Raw genomic sequence first — 22,270 nt, forward strand, 5'->3', positions numbered from 1 at the left:
TTTTTTTTTTGTTCGAAGTAAAAAATTTTATTGCCATTTTCGAATAAGTACGACGGTAACGCGGAACAATACCGATCGCTTGACGATAAGTGAAATTTGTGTTTCGACGTGGATATAAAATTTTGATCGAATAAATATTTGTGTTGATTGTTTTTCTAGTCAAATTTTGGAAACGTTTAAATTTCGTTTCTAGATCTGTTTGGGAATAATTTGTATCGTAAAAAATGTGTTCAAGAAAAAAAAAAAGAAATAAATTTGGTGTATTTTTTATTCTAATTCTGCGAGAACGAGATTTTTCAAGTTTCTTCCTCTTCGGTGTAGTGTACAACGATTGACAGTTAAATATCACCGGGCCCCGCGTGTTATCGTATCGCGGGGTTTTTATTTCAGAAATAAACGACATTTCATAGCACCAGCTGAACGTTCATAAGACTCGGTTGACTTTTGCAAGCGGGTGTATTTTTGTTTCGTCTGGCGACAGGAATCCAGTCCGCGATTGGACTGCACACTTTCCCGTCTGTTTGTCGTGGCGACTTTTCTTCGGGAGAAATCGCCATGCCCGATTGACAAAAAAGGAGACAGCGACGTATAGGTGTGCTGCGGTCCGAGGCGCCACGAACATTACAAGAAGCCCAGACGATGCAATTTTGTACTCGGAAGATGTACCGTGGGCGTTAAACGCTTCGATTAGTATTCGAAGGGAGGTCATCAAACGTGGGTACAGTGGTCAGCGTAGGATATAATCTAAACTGGTACAATATTACGAAATTGAATCTGATCTTAAAGTAATCTGCACGGATTTCGAATCGATCGTTCAATGACAGATTGAAACTGAGAATTGGAACTAAGAAAAAAAAGCATCCCCAAACGTGACGTTTTTCAACAAATCATAATAATTCTCACCCAAACGACAAAATCGGAATGCGGTCTAAATTAGAAAATTTCTACATACATCACAATATCGTTGCAAAAGTGTTACCATCATTTCGGCGATGTTCTCCCGATGAAAATGAGTCCAAGCACGACCATATTTGGATCACTTTTAATCACTCGTGTATCCAATGATTTCGAATTTTGAAAATCCGCATGTCTTCGAACATGGCCGTGTTTGTACTCATTTTTCTCGGGAGAACCTCGCCGATGCGATGACACCACTCTTGCGAAGGGATACCCGAAAAATAAAAAAAAATTTTAAGTTTCTTTAGTAAATAAGTCGTCCGGTAGATCGGCCCGGTGATTAAAACTGTATCGCACGCTCCATCGGGGTTCGACACAGCGTGTCTAGCACACCCATAAGGCACGTAGACAATCGAACCACTCTATGGAACCAAAATGGTCAGGTAAATACATGCGCGCAATCGATGAATGTAATTACGGGCCGAGACGACAATGACGCCGACGGTCGACATTGTATGCAGAGTCGCGCGTAATTGAGCCGGAAAGAGCGTCGTCAATTTCGCCTAAGTACCGGGAGAAATTGGCTGTACGAGAAGAGAGTCTGTCGAGCGTCGCGACTGGAGAAATTGCGAACGGAACCATCGCGTCTCGTATTCAACGTCGATCCTGGAATGACACGGCACCGAACGAACCGTTCACGGACGCTCGTAAGTGCAAGGTACATTGTAACCAAATGAAACAATGTAAACCCGTGGGCTTCAATCCCGTCTCGGGTTATTGATGTTCATTGATTATGTAGGCGACGCTTTCTTCGCACCACGGCTGGAGAAATTGCGTGCCTCGTACGTGTAATATCCGGCCCCGTACCGTGTGATTTCGATCTGTAAAAGGAGCATTCCGCGTGTCGCGATTCAATGTCGAGGAAAATACAACCGTGCCGCGGAATGGGTTCGTTGCAGAGTCCGGTCTGTTCGAAGATCATTCGCTCATTCGCTCTGCGATGGAAAAGGTTGAAAATTGTTTGAAAATATAATTTTCCAAGTACCGTAAAAAAAAAAGAGAAAATTTGCATATGTACACGGGTAAACCTTCTTCTGTTTATCAATATCCGATATTTTTTTAGGTAAAGAGACGTTGAAAAAATTCCCGTATCTTGTTAAAACTCGTGTTTATGTACGTGCAAAATTTGAAATAGATACGTTCGATGGTCTGCTCTGAAAAAAATCCCGAAGATCGTCGAATTTTTCGGATACCTTAAACCACGTTTCCACTTGAGGAATTAACACGGACCGGACGAAACGCCGGTTATCGAGTTTCGTGCTCAATTGCTGGAGAGAATCGGAAACAGATATATCCTCGAACAGGTTTCCGGACGGTCGAGTCGAAAATTCGTATTCTCGAGCGTTAACGAAAAAATTAACACCCTTCTTTAACCGTTTCTTTTTTTCTGCCCGGCACGAGTCCCACGAAATTTTACACAGACCGTAGTATACGTCGATTTGCTCGACAACGCATCGCGAAATCTACCTGTGGGACACTGCCAGATAACCTCCGTGCGTGGCGTCTTTCACCGGCGATTACAAAAGTTGCAGAATACGCGAATGTATTTAATGATTCAACCAGGGATCGGATACACGATTCGCTCTGTAAAAGCATAGAGTGAAATATGGACAGTAACGCAGCCCACTTGGTCCCGTAGCGTTGTAATCCGGTTTAATGCACCATCGTTTCGCTTTATTACACGCGGGCAGCGGTCTGTTCGATGTGACAGCCAAAACATTGTTGGCACAACGGAACATGACTAGCGATAAATCACGGTACGCGTCGTACGGGGCTCGATCGAATTTCCGTTGCTACTGAAACGAGAATGGTTTCGGTTTCGTCGGGGAGGAATCCGACAGGAAACGAAAACACGTCGAAGAATTCGTTCGAGAACAAAGGGTGTAATGTTTTGCGTATCGGTTGTCAGTAACTGAAACTCTGTGCTGCCACCTGCGAGGGATTAACTTCTTTCAAGTTCTTGGAAGGCTCGTGCTCCGCAGCGCTGCGGGCGCGCGGAGGTCGATAGCGCGTGAGGTTTGTTTACGTCGGGAGGTGAACCGTTACATTGGTCTCGGTCGCTGTCGAAATTAGCGAGACTGCATATTCCTTCGTATCTGAATATTCGAGCTTAATAACGAGTCGTACATTCCTGGAATATAATTCCAATGCTTGACTGTTGGTATATCGTTCGAATGCTCGGCTGTTCGCGGACTGTTCGAATTCTCGATTGTTCGAATGCTGTTCGTAACTTGCGTGTTTCTATTGGAGGTGCGATACGAGCATCTGTTCAAACAATTGGATATCCACGTTCGTGGACATTTCGAAAGTGTACGAGTGCTTTATCAAATTGGAAAATAATAGTTCAATTAATTCGAACAACGTACATAAAGTTACGTATGCGCGACAAGTATATATGTTCTTTCGTTAAACTACGTATATTTTACAATTACGATTAACAATATGTGCTAAATTTCAAATCGTGAGACACTTTGCCTAAATTAATGGGGAAAACTTACCTATTAATTCAATGATTTGTTACACGTACACATCTGTATGTACGCACGTGCATCGTGTTTACTCCGACTCACGTCAAATTCTCTGGAATCAATTAGCACGCGAATTCGGGGTACGGTTGCATTATTCGAATTCTCGTACGTTTGAATCCTGCTCGAATAATGCGGTATTCAAGTATACGCAGAATTCGCGTAACGATAAAATACAGGAAAAAAAATAATACAATACATTTATCGCGGACGTTTGTAAACGGTTAAACGTTCTTATAAACATCGCTGCGCAGAGCTCTGTTGTGGCGTACAAAGAGTCTTCGAACAGTCAGTCCTCCGTTGGTATTTGTTTTTTCCTTTTTTTTAGCGCGATTTCACGAAACTTGTCCCGATTTTACGAGGCCGACTCGTAAATAAATATAGGCGACCACGGAGCCAATCTAACGTTGCATAACGTTCACGTGGCTTGAATTATGTAAAAAAGTCGTGATCGAGAAGACAAATGTTTCTGTAATACAGGGAACCTGGCACAATCGAATTCAGAATAGAGAAGCAGCATGGCGGGGAATCCGAACGTATCTTCGTAGACCGTTTCCCTCCCTCCCCGCCACTTTTGATCGTTTTCCGTTATTACCATTATATCGTTCACTCGTCGATTCCGCGAGATATATCTTACACCGTACCCATTGCGTGTAATCTAGCGCGCTTCGTGTGTTCTTCACTTTGTTTTTTTTCTTCTCCTTTTTTTCTCTCCATCCACGGTACTTATCGGTAAAGCCAACCCCTTCAGGATGCGCGTTTCGCCCGAGGTGGAACGCTTCGTTTTCTTCGGTTACGCTCGTTTACACGGCATTTGAACGTAACTTTTTTACGTCTTCCGTCGGGTAGTTTACCGATCCTCTTGGGAAGCTTGAAAAAAGGTACCCGCGCTCCTTCCGTTTCTCGTGGACTCTCCTCCGGTCGTGTTTCTGTAACGAGTCGCTGAAAACAAAACAGAAGACGCAAGAAAAAAAAGAAAAGAAAAAGAACGGGCGTACACTGTGTGACCGAAGATCCGAAAGGAAGGAGAAGAAGTATCGAAAGCGAGACGCAAGAGAGTCTCGATGCGATTGGATCGTGCGAACCACGCCGCCCGATGCGCGATTCTCCCTTCCCTCGGCTCCCCCCTACCCTCCTGGCCTATCCCGTGTTCCCTCTTTCTCTCCGTTGTCCTGTCTTTTTTCACGTTTCTTTCCTCCACGCTTTTTGCGTCCCGTTCGCATTGCCATGCTCGGCGCATTTTCTGGCACTTACACCTCGCTTTTTTAAACGCGTTCAGCGAATCCGTTGATTCCCAAGCGACGCCTCGTTCTCCGTCGCTTTATATTCCCGTTCTTCTGCGTACGCGGCCGGACACGTGTCGGTTTGAAAACATTTTTTCCCGTCCCCGTTTGATCCTTGACGTAACTCGGATCACCGGTTTTTCTCGCGTCTTTGCTCGCGCGGTGTCGGTGTGGTTATTGGTCGAACGACGTTCAGCGAGTGGCGCCATAACGCGTGTTCGACGATTCCTCGTTCGTCGTCACCGTGACTGTGGTGTAACAATTTTGGGCCGAAACTGTACGAATCTTTCATTAGTGATCCAATGCTGTGAACGAACTTGGAATATTCGAGCAGTCGAGTAACATTCGAATACTATCGGTCGAGGATTATTATTCGTGTAAGTATTCGTATACAATACAGGTTAGACGTTTCGTGACGCATAAAATTGATACGAATAAACTGCCCCAGTAGATTCCAACCGAAACATTATGTAATAAAATGTGAAGGACAATAATATTCTTTATTCGAAGACACTTGTTCGGTACTGTACTAACCAGTCTCGACCTATTTTCTCGTCAAGATTCATCCTGTTCCTGGTCGAACCGAGACATTTGCCGTTCCCTGGGTTTTATTCGTAGATGCGCGCGGCGTACGTGCCTGGTGGGCTTCGAAGCGACGGCTACGAGCCAAGGTGAAAATGCACCAGCATGCAAACCAGTCGAAAGTTTATACAGTAAGTCTCCCAATTACGCGGATTCGTAGGTACCCCGTTATGCCCCGAGATACACCCTTACACGTGCGTACGTGTAAATTTGTACTTTGAATAGTACGAACGAATTTAACTACGTAGCAGTCCATACGAATTTCAATTCGTTCGCTCTTGATAAATCCACCGATTTGCAAACAGGGAGAGGGGAGGGGGTACGTATTATTTTCAGTCGTTCTCCGCGCGAAGGGGTGTACATGGATCTGTTTAACTCGGTTTGACGTTTGAAATTAAGATCGCCCGCCAAATGTATTCCAGGGAGAAAGAAAGGTCAGTCCAGGAAGGAATGGCGGGTCGTGTCGGGTTGGATTTGTTAGTCAGTCTTCGTAAGGCTCACGACTCGGCAAACTTTACACGATTTACTGTTTACATTCTCTACGCTTGTGTCACGCTATTTTTAGATCTTTTTCCCTACGATACAATTATTATTGAATCTCGTTGTAAAATTTATAAAATCGGATCCCACCGTGCGCAACATTCAAACGAATCGAACGCTTATGTCGGTATTCTGCAAAGTGGGGTACTCCCATACGAGGCGTCTTATAATTTAGGGTGGGGGAGAAGAAGGGGTAAAATGAATATTTTTTAAATATAAGTAATTTAAATACTTTTCTCGTTTCGCTTGGGACCTTCCGCTTCTCTCAGACCCAAAAATTTTCTCTTTTTTCCATGGGAACAGGGGGAGGGATAAAATGAAAATTTTCATAATTTGACTACTTTTCGAAATTTTAAATATTAAATATTCAAAATTTAAATACTTTTCTCGTTTCGCTTGGGACCTTCCACTTCTCTCAGGCCCAAAAATATTTCTCTTTCTCCCATGGGAACAGGGGGAGGGGTAAAATGAAAATTTTCAAAATTCTACTAATTTAAATATTTTTCTCGTCTCGCTTGGTACCTTCCACTTCTCTCACACCCAAAAATTTTCTCTTTTTTCCATGGGAACAGGGGAAGGTGTAAAATAAAAATTTTCAAAATTTCACCAATTTCAATATTTTTCTCGCCTCGCTCGAAACCCGTCGCTCGCAAAAATCTTTTTCTTTCCTTTCGCGTGGTGGGGGGCCGTCGGTCGAAAAAAATTTGGAAACCACCGGTGCAAGTCGAGAACTTACTGTAATCCCGAACGACAAGCGGCGGGCGTATTACGTGAGCCGAATACGAGCGTCACCGATGATTTACGGAGATGAATCCCGTTTGATGGGAGACACCAGAGCGAGCGCCGGGGTTCGATCGTCGTCGTCGGCGCCTGCCAAGAGTCGGCGACCTAGCCTTCCTAGTTCCCACGTGCTCCTTAAGTCCGGTTCTCACGGGGCCGGGGAATCACGGAGGTGGATCTGTCACTTGCGATTGTGGCGATTACGATTTACCGATGTTCCCCCGATCGTTAATCCGTTGTATTAGCCTGTAAAGGCGGTTCAAAAGGGATCAGCATCCGATCTTTTTTTATACGCCGTCCCGCGGAACCGGTTACGCCGATTTTATTCGTGAGATCCCGTGATTTATGAGCGATACCTATCACGGACCGAGAAAAAAAAAATGAACATCTGTAAAAATCGGATTTTCTGCCGCGTCCCGGCGAAACGTTGACGACTCTCGAGGCTTTCGTCTTTATCCCTTTTTGTTATCGGTGTACGTAAATCAGTTTATTATCTGGTACTTCGGATCGATGAAAAATTAACATTTATCCGACGAGTACCCGGTCGCGATAATTAAATAACAATTAATCGTCAGTTCGGAACGAGTCGATGTTTTCTTACCGAAAATTGCAATCGTGAACCTTTCGAGAGAATTGGCGGTAAAAACGGTAATTTTCAAACTGGAGAATTGGAGATCAACCCTTTGCGCTCGATTGATTCTTTTTTACGAAAATTGAAAACCACGAAGAGATCTAACGCAAAAATAAGAATAAATCGTAGACTCGATTTGTATCTTACGGTCTCTGTGTATTTTACGAAGCATTTTTATCACCTAAAGTTATAAAATTTTCCTTGGAAATTAGAAAAATTGGTAAACTTAGAGTGCAAAAAAATTCCATAGCATTAATTGGCGCTTCTCGAGTGCAAACGGTTAAGAAATAACAAAACGTGCGCGATCTAGCTACAGGGATCGTTGTTTGAATTGTAAATAGGAAGCAAATTATTTTGTTAAATTTGTATCGTGTTTTTTAACCGGTAATGAACAATTACTGGATGCAATGCTACTCTGGGAGTTTGTTTTTCGATTTAATGCTGGTCGAACAAGTTGAAATTTTTTTCGTCGAAGTTTCAAATCTCTTGTGAAATCACGGTTCGGTAGAAATCGCAGAAGCACGGTTGAAACGTTCGCCGCGGTTGCATCAGCCGAGCTGCAGCCAGGCAGGCATCTGTAAAAATTTTCCTTCGGTAGTCCGCCTCGATGAGTTTTCGAAGAAGCGGTATGACACAGCACTGAAGTCACGTTCGAAATCGTGGCGATTTCTCGGTAGCATTTAACGATCAAAGACGCGTTATCGGGAGCTCCAGGACGTTCCTCAAATGAGTCGCGGCCTCCAATTGGCCGCCGGTTATCTTTCATCTGCAACGAGATCGCCAGAACTGTGCGCGAACAGGCTTCCTTAGAACCTTGAGCGCGCGAAGCCTGCAGCGACGTGCTTTCCCGTGGAATTTTGCGTAACTCGGTTGATCCGTGACCGAGAACTGTTCGCGGATCGCTCGGAATCCGTTCCGTGATTCTTCCTTGCAAAAACACGAGAAAGCATTACGCGGTGTCGACCGAGTCAATTATCGCTGCGCGCGCTGGCAAATCAAATATGCGAACGTCAGCGTGCACGCTTATGTACGTTCCTTTTCGATGGAGAACGATGCACGAATATCGAACACTCGAGGAAGTTACGTTCGGAACGTTATCGCGCGCAAACGGTCAAACCTTTGAATTTTGAGACACCCGTATGCTCAAATATTTGGGTACTCGAAGGTTTGAATACTCGAACATTCGAATGTTCAAACATTTGAGTGCTTGAACCATCGAACGTTGAAACATTTGAGTGCTCAAACCTTTGGACGCTCAAACATTTGGACCGTCAAACATTTGAAAGTTCAAACGGTCAAACATTCGGACGGTCAAATATTTAAATGCTCAAATATTCGGACGGTCAAATATTTAAACGCTTAAACGTTCGAATGCTCAAACCTTTGAGCGCTCAAACATTCGAATGTTCAAACACTTCAACGCTTAGATATTCGGGCGCTCAAACATTCAAGTGTTCAAACATTCTCAAATATTCGAATGTTCGAATACCCATGCGCCCAGACATTCGAGTACACTGAAACATTCGAGTTCTCAAACTTTCAAATTCTCAAGTGCATCCGCACGCTCAAATATTCGAGTACCAAAATACCCTTAACCTTTCAATATCCACAAAACCGCCGGTACCTCCAGGTCTCGTACGCGCACCATGGTTTCCCCCACCACGATCATCCACCGCGGTAGAAAATCGTCGTCCGATATTATCGCGATCCGGTATCCTTGGGCGAAATTTTTCGCAGCTTCTTCCAATTCTCGGTAGCGATCGATTGCCGTTCCACTTTAATCCGACGGAGGTTTTTCAGACCGCGCGTAGCTGTGAATGTATTATTCATCGTCGCGCGTCCCAGCGCGTCGATCCTCGCGCGCGCTCCGTTGAACCCGTGCTGCTCGACGAGGAAAACTACTCGCTACGTAGCTAGGTGTCGATCGTCGAATGGGTTTCTTGTTGTTTCGCGGGCGTGGTAATACCTTACCGTGAAACGAATCCGGAGTAATTTTCCCCGACGCCTACGGACTCGTTTTCCCCCCGTAAAAAATGCCGCGGTCGAGACGCGTCGCGTTAACCCACTGTCCGTCCGTTCGTCCGTCCGTCCGTCCGTCCGTCCGTCCGTCCGTCCGTCCGTCCGTCCGTCCGCCACGTAGCAACGTACACTCGTCCGACTCGTAACTGGAACAATTATGCGCGCACGGTCGGGCTTTTTGCTCACAAATTGAGAGGTAATTAATCGCGCGTTGTTACGTGTTTTAACGTCAACGGTGATTCACATAATTCTACGTTCCTCGTAACGGTCGAACGGGAATAACGTGTTTGCCATGCGCTGTCCCGATGAATCTTTCTTAATTCAATGAACGTCGTCCGTCGGATCTTCGTTAGGGGTATTATTTGCTATGTACAAATTTTTTTTTTTTCTTCTTTTTTAAGAAAAAATTTCACACAGAAAATATACACGATATGTATCATCGAACACCGTTCGCGTTTAACGTTTAGCGATCGTACGAAATCATCCCGGTGATCGAGGTAAAGCGAGAAATACAAAATTATGGAGTAGCTGGCGTAGATGGCGCCATTGTAGCCGATCGAGTGCCTCCACGAGAGCGATCCGCTTGCAGCGGCGCCACTCGTTGCTCGTTCGACGTTTTTAATTGACCGGCGATTGTTCGATCGTTCGCGAACTTCTTTCACGTACACGATATTGTTCGTCATTGTCGGTTTCCGAGTAATTCGAACGGTTGGATAATACCTCGTACGTATAATTTCAGGCGATTCTCATTCGTGGAATGTAAATATTTATAGCGATAAATAACTGTTCGATATTTTTTCGATTCTCCAGTTCGTCGAGTTCTCGACGTCGACTTTCCATGCGAGTTCGTTGAAAATTGAATACAGGGAACCACGGTCGTTGAGTCTCGTTTAGGGGTCAATTTTGACCCGTGTGACGTTCACGTTCGCGATGTAACAGCTGTAATCGTTTATCGATTTCTGTGCTGCTTGCCAGACACCAAATAAACGAATAAAGAATTTGTAAACGTAATAACGTGAAACTTCGTTCGAGAACCGTACATTCGAATCAACGAAATTCAAACGTTGGGTCGATATGTACCCGAGATTCCCTGTTCGAGGTTTAAGAGTATTTCGGAATTATGGTCGCTGTATCGAACGGTTAAACACAATCGGGCGGTGTGTGTTGCTCGATCGGTCAGTTTTCTTGGCTCGAGAATTGACACGTGCCAAGCGCGAGCTTGACAGTGGTACGAATGAGCCACCCGCCGACAGCGGATCACTCGTTGGACAGTTTTGATTTAAGCCACTCTTAAGCCTTGGCATAATTCCAATACTGTTAACCGAATACAATGACCGTGAGCGGTTAACATTTCGTTTCCCGTTCAATGGAAACTGCGCGCGAATATCACTGAAATCGTCGACGAGATCGTCTTCCGTCACATCGTGGTGGCCGACTGGTTAGCAATTACCAAGTCGTCACTGTGCACCGTGTCTCCGTGATACGTGGCAACGACCGGTGAAATCGTTTCGGTGGTTGAAAACAATCAGATACGTAATTCGCGTAAAACGTGTGCATTCTATTTAACCTCGTTTCTGAGTTACGTCGAGCGGTACTGCTCCGACCGATTTCCTTTCGACTGTTTACAAACAGTACTCTGTCTTACATACGACCTTGTCGAACTACTGTTACGTCGTTTATGAATACTCGAGTGTTTCAGTAGCGTTTGAAATAGTCGAGTGTTCTAATAGGCAAGTATTTGAATAGGCAAGTATTTGAATAAGAAAGTATTTGGATAAGAAAGTATTTGAATAAGAAAGTATTTGAATAAACAAGTATTTGAATAAACAAGTATTTGAATAAACAAGTATTTGAATAAACAAGTATTTGAATAAACAAGTATTTGAATAAACAAGTATTTGAATCGGCAAGTATTTGAATCAGCAAGCATTTGAATAAGCAAGTGTTTGAATAAGCGAGTATTTGAATAAGCAAGTATTTGTATAGTTGAGTATTTGAATGGTCATGCATTCGAATAGTCGCTTATTCGAGTGATTAAGTATTCGAACAGTTGAGTATTCGAACGATCGAATATTCAGATGGCCAAGTATTCGAATAGTTGAGTGTTCGAATAAGCAGGTATTTGTATAATTGAGTATTTGAATGGTCATGTATTTGAATAGTCGCTTACTCGAGTGATTAAGTATTCGAATAGTTGAGTGTTCGATCGATCGAGTAATCGTATGGTCGAATATTCAAATGGCCAAGTATTCGAATGGTCGCTTATTCGAGTAATTAAGTACCTATTGTTGAATATTCGAATAATCAAGTATTCGAATAGATGAGTGTTAGTATAATCGAATAGTCGTACGGTAGAATATTTGAATGGTCTAGTACTTGAATAATCGAGTACTCGGACAATTAAATATTCGAATAGAATATTTAATATTCGAGTGGTCGAGTACTCGACTGGGCGAGTATCCAAATAATTAAGTATTTAAGTGGTCAAATATTCGAATAGTTAAGTATTCAAATGGTCAAGTTTTCGAATAATATTCGAATAGTTAAGTATTCGAATGGTCAAGTTTTCGAATAATATTCGAATAGTTAAGCATTCGTATGGTCAAGTATTTGAATAATATTCGAATAATATTTCGACTATTCAAATAATCGAACAGTATTTCAACTATTCAAATACAATTTGTCCACCATTCGTATAGTATTTCAATTATTCAAATAATATTCGAACAGTATTTCGACTATTCAAATACAATTTGTCCATCATTTGAATAGTATTTCAAATACAATTTGTCCACCATTCGTGTAATACTCGCCCGCCACTCGAACAGTATTCGCCCATTACTCGAATCACCCAAGTGAATAATCGAATACAGAAAATTGCATCGCAGCGGTCGCAACCCTATTGCGAAGGCACGTTGCCATTAACAAGGAATTAGCATTCCTGTTATTAATTCCCCACTGTATAATTCATTTGAATTTCTGCTACCGTTGTCAACGTACGCGCGGCGTTACCGATGTGTATCCGATATTATTTTACATTCTCGTGGAATGTTGTTCCACGCCAATAAATCTCACCGTCCGTGCGCGTTGTTGCATCAAAACCGTCGTTTGCTTGCCCCTGGTTCCAGTCACCGACGTCTCAATAAAAGAGACTCCGTACACGAAATTGCGTCAACGTTTCTCTCCACCCAGTGGAAACGTCACGATCGGATGCTTTACGCGATGTTCTCGTTACACTTGGTTGCACTCGGTTGTGCAATCCAACGTAGACGCGAGCGCGTAATGGGAATCCTTTTGGCGCCGGAAACATGAACGATGTAAGACGACCTGTACGCGTTATCTATGACACTGGGTAGATTGGACGCGAAGGGGATCGCTAACTGTGTCGTAGCATCTTTAAGATACGTTTAGAAGTATCCAGTCGCGCGCAGTTGCTAAAAATAGCGGTCGTGATTCGTTCGTTGAGAGGTATACTGTCGCATACCTTTGTCAATTTTTGTTTCTCCGAACGCACTCTCTTCGAGAGAAGAACTTTTTTTAATTTTTTTCACGAAATTTGCGTAGCGAAAAATACCCCCACTAACGTAGCACTTTAAGTTCTCGTTAGCTTAGAGTGATTTGTAATGTGAATGGTCATTAATGTAAATGGTACTCGACGAAAGGAGTAAAATTTGTTTTTGAAAATTTGCTAACAAGGACGAATAATTCCCACGTAATGAAAGTATAATTTACAGTGAATTGAAAATTGTTCCTCTCCAGTATTATCTGTGTTATTTTGTTACCAGATTTTTAGGTGTTACGGAATTATCAATGTTGGAAAATATCGGTAAAATACTGTTTTAAAAAATTTGCACTCAAAGTGTCAGACTTTGTTAAATTTTTCAAAATTTCAATATCCACTTCGACAAATTACAGTATGATAAAATTTAACAAGATCCCATTCAATGTTTTCCCAGCAAGCTACGTACTTATTTGAAAGATATAATTTATTGTCCGTGTTTGTTCACGCACGATGTAGATAATTTTTTCGAACGCTCTACAAGGTGTCACCGTTTCGTTGAAAAAAGAATCGGATCGATCCGTCGAGTAGATCATCCCGTATAAATTCTTGGAGAACTATTTTCCTCGTGACATCGACAAAGGTGTATTCAACCACTTGGGGCGAATTTTAAAAACGCATAATCCACGAAACGGTACGGTGGTGGTGTCCTCGGTATTGTATTGCGTCGAACAAAAGGTGATTCAAGGTCTTTCCGTCTTCGTTACAAAGTTGAACGTTGATGTAGTAACGCGTCGGTCTTTCAGTATCGGAAAACCTTGAGCGGCTCTGTCGGCGCCGATGAAGCACGACGAATCACTTCTGGAACGTGACTCGCCTCAGTCTACTTGCGGACGTCTCTGACTCCACGCGGTCGTCTTTGTTACGACGATTTGTTCCTTGTTCTCTTTTCACCTCCTCGACGCTTACAACCAACGAAAGTTGGTCGTACGGTGTACACGGAGGATCTTTCGTTGACGCAACAGGTTCTTTTTACGAGTTTGTACACTCGAAGGAGTACAGTCTCCGATCTTTGAGTTCCTTTCTCGTCTGTCGATACGATCACCTCTTTTTGAAAGCACTTTTTAAAAGTGAAGGAGCGAGTCACCGTGGTGGTTGTCTTCTGATAGTTGTCGAGACTTTGGGGGATGTTCGGTAGTTGATCGTAGATCGGTATTGTGTTATTTTTTCAACACACTAGTCGATACGTACACGAAGAGCTCTTAACGCGTATAGGAAGTTTTTGATGCACGTAAGGAGCTCTCAACGTGTAACGAGAACTCTTGACGTACACGGAGAGCTCTTAACGTGCACAGAGAGCTCTTAAGGCGCGTAGGAAGTTTTCAATATGCATAGGTAGCTCTCAACGTATACTGAGAGCTCTTGACGTGCACAGAGAGTCTTTAAGGGTTATAGGGAGCTCTTAACGTGCACAGAGAATTCTTATGGCGCATAGGGAGCTCTTAACGTGCACAGAGAATTCTTAAGACGCATAGGGAGCTCTTAACGCGTATATGGAGCTCTTAACGCGTATAGGGAGTTCTTAAGGCGCATAGGAAGCTCTTAACTTGCATATAGAGTCTCAAGACGCATATGCAGCTCTTAACGTACACAGAGAGCTCTTAACGCGCATAAGGAGTTCTCAACGTATACCGAGAGCGCTTAACCTACATTGAGAGATCTTAATGTACACTGGAAGCTCTCAACGTGCACGGAGAGCTTTTTCCAATATACAAGGAGAGATCTTAACCCGCGCAGGTAGTTCTCGACATACATCGTGAGTTCTTAACGTACACAACGAGCTCTTAACGCGCGTAAGGAGTTCTTAAAGCATACCGAGAGCTCTTGATGTACATCGAGAGATCTTAACGCGCATAGGAAGCTCTTAACCTACATTGTGAACTCTTAACGTACACGTGAAACTCTCAACGTGCACGTAGACCTTTTCCCAACATACAAAACTTCTTAACGTACATCGTGAGCTCTGCGCGTACACGATGAGCTCTTAACGTCCACGTGAAACTCTCAACGTGCACGTAAAGCTTTTCCCAACACACAAAACTTCTTAACGTACATCGTGAGCTCTGCGCGTACACGATGAGCTCTTAACGTCCACGTGAAACTCTCAACGTGCACGTAAAGCTTTTCCCAACACACAAAACTTCTTAACGTACATCGTGAGCTCTGTACGTACACGATGAGCTCTTAACGTACACGAGGGCCTCCAAAAGGGCAACGATCACTGCCCCTTGGTGGCACGGTGTACCAACCTTCCTTGTACCACGATAATGGTACTGTAATAAAGAAGACGCGTTAGATCCCAAGGTACAGCTCGAGGCATGCCTGTCGGAGTGACACACGCCTTTCGTAAGGCCACTTTCGCGTCCCCTGAGTGATCCACGCCCGTAACGTTGTAATCCACCGGTGATCATTTCTACCCGTGTCTCCGCAGAGGTCTCCGGGCTCTCCGATCTTCTCCACCGAATCCAATAGCGGGCTCGCCGGAACGATGATCGTTCTACGGTTACTTTACACGCATACCCGCGTACCGATCGTGTACTCGTTGCACACAGGCTGACGGGAGCGTAGGTATGCTTATCAGCACGAAACGATGGTGGGATCGGCCGAAAGGCTTGGCCAATACAAATGCATCGCATTACGCGTGCACTGACTTGAGCCGCAGCCGCAAGGTCGGCATTTCTGACGCGCGCATGACATCACGTAGGCGTGCACGATGGAAATATATCGTCTGCGCGTATAATACACCTTCGACGCGCGTCCACGACCGTTGCACGACCAGGTTCGTCCACTTCACCGATCGCCAGACTCGAGGCGTGTAGAAGCTGGTAAATAAATCTCGTCGCTCTCGGTGAGCCGTTTGTCGAATCCTTGTAATTGGTACATATGAATAATTGTAATGTACGTAATTGAAATCTTACACGACGGAGACTCCCGTGTCCGTAATAATCGGGAAATTACCGGATAATGGAATCTGTTTCTCTTTTCTATCAAACTTTATTCGTTCGAACAGAAACCAACTAAATGTTTCAGTTTGTTTTCATTTGTATTAGTTTGTTTTCATTTGTTTCGGTTTCTTTTCATTTGTTTCTGTTTCTTTCAGTTTGTTTCGGTTTCTTTTAATTTGTTTCGGTTTGCTCCAGTTTGTTTCGGTTTGCTTCAGTTTGTTTCGGTTTGTTTCGGTTTCTTTTAATTTATTTCAGTTTGTTTCAAAGATCAACAAAATATTTGTTTCATTTGATAACACTTCGACCGCTAATTTGCAATTAGGTTTCCCAACGTTTGAATTAATCGTGCAATCGTTACCAAAAAATCTGGACAATAAAACACTGGTACTTGGGTATTGGGAAAAGAGAGGTTAGGATACGAGAGACACTTTTTAACTCGTGGATACATTGCGAATATGGCGCGCTTATTTCATTAGAATAAATTTAATTTTCTACTGCTCACTACGTACACGTGATTATTCTATCGTCGTTATTTTCAATTTATCGGTAAAGATCAAATCGAAGCGATCCCAATCGGACGGATATCCGATCGAATTGTAATTGTTGTAATCGCGCGAAATAATATAAATCGAACAACAAAAAATTAAATTTCTCTTTCCAACGATTTCATTCGTATGTACAATTCATATGTACAATTCATGCGCATTCGAGGTAATACGCGATTCCGATCGAACGATTCTCGATTAAACCGTAATCTCGCGATATCGAATAAAATCGTTCGAGGAACGAAATTTTTTCTTACCACCGGTTTAATTCGATACGAGCGCACCGATCGGCGATCACTGGACCCAGCTCCCTCTGTCGGGCCGTTTCTTGCGTGTCGCGCGATGTTTTGTACCCCCTCGTACCGCCCCCCGTGCCCCCCGGTCGTCCATCGTAAATGGATCGTCCGCCGGTTCGTTAGACGAGAAAAGGATCCGCGGCGTAATTTGTAACGCGGCGCAGATGCAAATCGATGCTTTACGACCCGATGTATCCTGAACGATGGCAGATTGCTCGATGCTCTCCGAGCACGGGGCTTAATTTACACCGGGCGTCTCCAAAGCCTGATTGACGGCTGTCAGTCCGCTCGCGGTGTACGATCTCAATCTGTTCGAGTATTAATCGATGCTATTCCCATCGAGCGTGGTTTGATTTGCATTGATGATCCGCTCGCCGAGATACGGGTCCGATCCGTTCAAATGTTACTCAATACCCATCGAACGGGCTAAGACCCAGCTCACAATGATGGCTTAGTCACGGTACAGGTACCTACAATCGATTCGAACGTTTGCTGGCCGGTTTCATCCGGAGCTTGATTTACGCGAGCAATAATCTACCGATGCCTGAGTTACCGGTCTGGATATACTCTTACAGCCCCCTCTACCTTCCCGGCCGGGGTACCACCTGACCCCAAACGAAGATCCGTCATCGAAAGCCCATGTGGTAACGAAAAAGGATCATCGAGAGGTGTCTGTTAAATCTTACCGCTGCTTCGAGCCCGCTTCGACGTTGAAAACAAAATGGAAACATTTTTCAACTTTCGATACATACAATTTTTAAAATTAAAGAAAAAATAATAATTGAAAAGAGTAAATAATTTACTTTATGGTTGTGTATAATGATTCGCGAAGGTATCGATCGCAACTGTGAAATCAAAGTTTGGAAATTTCAAGCGCCGGTTCGTAATATTCGAAGACTCGATTGCTCGCGAATACGGTGCCCAGATCGGTTTTTTCTCTTCGCGCGGTATAATTTTCTCACGGCGAAGTTAAACTTTAATTACACTTTACTCTTTCAAAACGGTCTTCGGAACCGAGTTCTGTACCTCGTATGGACCCCACTCGCGTACATTCTCGCACACCTTTATCCGCAGCGGACAATAGTGAAAAAAAATATAAGCCGTACAGGCGTGTGTACATTATGAGAAGTCAGACAAGTCCGTACGACGTGCGGAGCCGCTCGAGGGAACTACAGTCTACGCGACGCGCGGTGCCCCGGCCGTGTCTGAAAAAAACTACAGTCTATGCGACGACGGACCCCCCCAATCGCGTGTGAAAAAACTGTAGACCGCACGAGGTACAGAGCCCGTAGGCGAGGGGTGAGGATCTCGGGTTCGCCCCTCCTCATTCCCTATGCACGGTACAACGCCTCCTTGATGTTCTGTTGCCCGGTTCGTCCAGTGAAACGTCGATCGACGACGCGCCGATTCGGATCGTCCCCGTTCCACCGAGACAATATGCTAAAACTCTGCGGCAGACGACGGGGATCGTTCCGCGCAACGAGCGATAATAATCGCGCGTGAGGAATTAACGGCGGCTCGCACGTGTACGAAAATACGACGCAGATAAACGTCAGACGGTGGCGATCACGCCGTGAACCCCGTGCTCATTTGTTTCCATCAGTTTCATGCAACCGGGGGGTCATCGTTGCAACCGACCGAGAGAGAAAAAGAGGGACGGAGGGAGGGAGGGGATTCGCGCGAGAGCATGCCGCTTATTCCTGAGTCACTCAATAATATAGCTGGTATTTTTACTGACCGACCTCACACGGCAACTCGCTGCCGCGACCGCCCCGTTGATGGATGTTGCGCGACGAAGACGACACGTCTTCGTCGTTTTCATCGTCTTCGTCTTCATCTTCGCCTTCGTTTTTGTTTTCGTTTTCATTTTCGTCTTCGTCTCAATCTTCGTCATCTTCGCTATCTTCATTGTCTGCGTCGTCTTCGTCGTCATCGCCATCGTCATTTTCATTATCATCTTCATCTTTATCTTTATTTTCGTCTTTATCTTTATCTTCGTCTTTATATTTATCTTCGTCTTTATCTTTATCTTCATCTTTATTTATATCTTCGTCTCCGTCTTTCTCTTCGTCTTTGTCTTCGTCTTCATCTTCGTCTTCGTCGTTCCGCGAGAGGAGAGAGAGAGAGAGAGTAACGATCCGTTCTTCTTTCTTACTTTTTGCGCGCGGCCTGTGCATTCTGCTCGCCGCGTTCACGCGTGTTGCGCGCGCACGCATCGCTCGCTATAAAGAGAGGAACGCGTGACGGCTAAATCCTTCGCGATCATTCGAGTTATTTAACTCCGCCGACCGCTCGACGGACGCGACCGCAGGGACGAGAGTCCCTAACAGAGGCGCGAAGTTGCAGCTTTCGATGGTTATGGAATTTCGTCTTCTCGATGCGCTCGACCGTTTCCAAAGACCGGAGTGAAACGGTTTAGGAAGTATTTGTTCGTCGATGGAACAGGCGAACAGCCGTAAAGGCGTCCGGCTTGAAATTTCTCACGCTGTAACTGTTTCTCGGACACCTACCACCGGAATTGAGGTTAAGTATCGACGACGAGATTTTGGTAACACTGTCGTGAGTACGAGTTAAAATTCGTACGGAAACTATCGTAAAAAATGAAACCAATCGCGAATAGCGAAAAAGTTAATATCGACTTAAGATTAAAAAAGTATATATCACACAAGATATCGATAATAACCTGATATTTTTTATGCAGACGTCGTGGAAAAATAGACTCTATCGTACCGTTTAACTTTTCCCATGTCGTTCGTTTTCCCTTAACAAATTCAAGATATAATCCGTCCCAATTCACTCTGCGCATAAACGTCCGTACACATGCACGTACACATAGAAACGGCCCGTCCTATATATGTAAGTAGGTCCGAAGCTTCTCACAGTAGGAAATCGTACAGCGATGAAACAAAATAAAACTACACCGATATTGAAAAGAAAGTACTAGAAGGAAGTCATGAATTAATCCAACAGAGCTAAGTAATATCATAATACGTTGGTCTATCAGAAATTATGGTTCACGGATCGGTGCACAGCGCCGACGTCGACCGTATGCGCAGATCCGTGGAGTCGGCGCGGCGCGGCGCACGGACCCGCGTGCCTGACGGGTTAACAGTGACTTTAAACCCGCGATGAGTGACGAGGCCAGTTCGCGTCCCAACGGCGAAGAAATTACGAGGAATCCCGGAGTCTCTGCGCCCCGCTTCGCGCATCTGGGCGGCCGAGAGACGCCCTCCTGACTTCTCTATTTCCTTGCCGCGCCGCTGTCGCTGCCGCCGACGACAGAACGTCGTCTCCTTTGAGAGCCACTCCGCCGTGACCCGTCAGCGTGAATGACCGAATCCAGCAACGGCTGCGAATTTTTATCGCGAGACACGCACGATTTAATGGACCGAATTGAATCAGGATCCGGGGGTAAAACAGACTTCTGTGACGTCGTGGCCTTAAATTAGAATTCCCGCGGTAAAAGCATCAGCGTGTAGGTTGGAAGGTCGCGATGTAATCGGGGACAACGACGACGCTTGCGTAATATTTTTTTATCAATTTATCAGCGGGGAATCCGCGCGTGCGAACCTGTCACGGTGACCGTTACGTTTAATTTAAGCAACGAGCCCGTGTCCACCAACCGCTTCGATGGTAAACATTACCGTCCTTCGAGAAGCCGGCGAGGTTATGAGACCCGCGACCGAATCGACGGCTAGAAGATTACAGTAATTTAGACGCGTTATACCGACTGGTTTCGTCTGGTCGTTAGCACGAAATATTCCTTGTTTACTGTCTTCCAGCGACCTTGAATGACCTTGCCTACAGGCCGTTGTATTCGTCTCGACTGGAGAAAAGATAAGTCGTAGAGTGTAATATTTCCGATCGGGGAAAATCAGACCGCTCTCGCGTGCATTCCGTGCGAACGTAATAGTAATATTACAAACGTAACGAAAGATTCTACGTTCGAGAGAACGCTCTCAATATATCCCGAGCGGTGATTCTGGCAATTCGTCGGAAATTACGAACGCGAGTTGAAAGTATTGTTTACTTATTGGGTGTGTTCGTTATTTTCTCCCGAACGAAACGGTCCAATTTTTGTCGCGCCACGGCTCATCAAGTGTCCGCGGTGAATTTCTGGCAGACGACGCGTTAGCAGCACGGTCGAGTAATTTCCGAGTCACGAAACCAGGCGGCGTGTTTGCAAGAAATTACGAAGAATTCCGATCGCACGGTTCGATTTGTACATCTGGCAGGCTACGGGCCCGTTTGTTTTGCTCTTCGACGAGCTATTTATTCCTTCCGCCGTCCGGTCAACTTTTTCTTCGTAGTCCTTGCTCGCTCTCTCTCGCTCTCTGTCTGTCTCTCTCTCTCTCTCTCTCTCTCTCTCTCTCTCTCTCTCTCTCTCTCTCTCTCTCTCTCTCTCTCTCTCTCTCTCTCTCTCTCTCTCTCTCTCTCTCTCTCTCTCTCTCTCTCTCTCTCTCTCTCTCTCTCTCTCTCTCTCTCTCTCTCTCTCTCTCTCTCTCTCTCTCTCTCTCTCTCTCTCTCTCTGGCTTTCGTTAATTGAATCGCTCAATTTCAAACGCGACCAGCCCCTCGACGGCGCGCTTTCAGAATATTACGCGTCGGTGTTTTACAAACCAATCGGAGACGTTCGTCGCGGATTCGAATAATTCAGCGTGAGCTGTCATCGCGTGTGCGTCTAAACGTCCTTCGTTTTTCTCGGCTCGACGCTACGGACGAACTTGTTTTCATCGTGCGTCCTCGCTTCGTCCTTTCTGTAGGTGGAAATTTGTACGATGACCGCGTATCTTTCTTTATTGCTATTTGTTATTTCGTTTCTTCGACTTGTGTTTCTTTTTTTTTTTTTTTTATTACAACACGAGCCTTAAATTGTGTTGCTTAAAATTTATATTTTTATGATCTCGTCAACTGTATTACTTGTGTAGTGCAGTAGTAAAAAATTCTTTTTTTATTTGTTATTATTAAATTACTTTTTTCTACAAATATTATTAAATCTCTACTGTGCACACGTGGGGGTATAGATATATTTGTAAACGTTAAATATAATTTAAATATAACTTAAATATTATTTAAATAAAATAAAATCTAACTTTTTTTAACTCGCGAGTATTCTATCAGGAATCATCGAGTTTCTCGTAAAAACGAAGCGCCGCATTGTTTTTCATTATTCAACTTATTTGTACAGAAAGAATCATCTCCGAACCAGGTGTAATACAATTTTATCTACAACTTCTACATATCCATAGAAATTGTTTGGGTCCCGATGGACTATCATGGGCGATTCGTACGTGGGCAGACAGTAATTCTTCCGCTACTATTAAGTCGTTAACGCACCGTCCCGTGTGTTCGGATTATAAGTGCGTCATCCGTTCTCCGTAGACTCATTTACCCTGTCAGTGCTTCTCACATTTAGGGTGCATTTCCGGAACACCTACGTGGATCGTTTCGCTGTAAAATTATTTCCCCCGCTGTTAACGCTGATTCCTTGATTAGCGTATAAGTTACGATCAATTCGAGAATTTGTTGGACTACAATATATTTGGTTAGCGTAACATTAAAGCTGCGTTTTCAATACAGCGAAGTAAACGGAACTAGGATCGAGACT

General features: G+C 44.3%; 2 protein-coding genes across 5 annotated transcripts in view; one reads left to right on the top strand and one right to left on the bottom strand.

Moving 5' to 3' along the window:
* The window catches only part of Sog (chordin short gastrulation), a 136,073-nt gene that overhangs the window by 47,894 nt on the left and 65,909 nt on the right, over nt 1–22,270 (top strand). The window contains exon 1 of one of the 3 annotated variants that reach the window (XM_076314899.1): nt 4,958–5,142. The exons of the other annotated variants lie outside the window; for them this stretch is intronic. The gene's annotated coding sequence lies outside the window, so the exon portion shown is untranslated. Of the gene's footprint in view, nt 1–4,957; nt 5,143–22,270 lie in introns of those variants that run through there. 3 annotated transcript variants of the gene reach the window in all.
* Nucleotides 7,447–9,386, bottom strand: LOC143148288 (uncharacterized). Of its 2 annotated transcripts, none has more exons than XM_076314483.1 (2): nt 8,923–9,386; nt 7,447–8,221 (listed from the first exon to the last, which is right to left on the bottom strand). In XM_076314483.1, the coding sequence occupies exon 2, from the start codon at nt 8,062–8,064 to the stop codon at nt 7,648–7,650; it is 417 nt and encodes a 138-aa protein (XP_076170598.1). In that variant the 5' UTR covers nt 8,065–8,221; nt 8,923–9,386; the 3' UTR covers nt 7,447–7,647. The 2 variants fall into 2 exon arrangements, with proteins under 2 accessions (XP_076170598.1, XP_076170597.1); XM_076314482.1 differs by having other exon boundaries at nt 7,447–8,225.

This window comes from Ptiloglossa arizonensis, chromosome 6 (assembly GCF_051014685.1).
Source record: "Ptiloglossa arizonensis isolate GNS036 chromosome 6, iyPtiAriz1_principal, whole genome shotgun sequence".
In the NCBI taxonomy this organism is placed as follows: Eukaryota; Metazoa; Arthropoda; class Insecta; order Hymenoptera; family Colletidae; genus Ptiloglossa; species Ptiloglossa arizonensis.

Coding starts and splice junctions, on each gene's coding strand:
- LOC143148288 (XM_076314483.1), bottom strand. CDS start 8,064: ATGAAAGATAACCGGCGGCCAATTGGAGGCCGCGACTCATTTGAGGAA.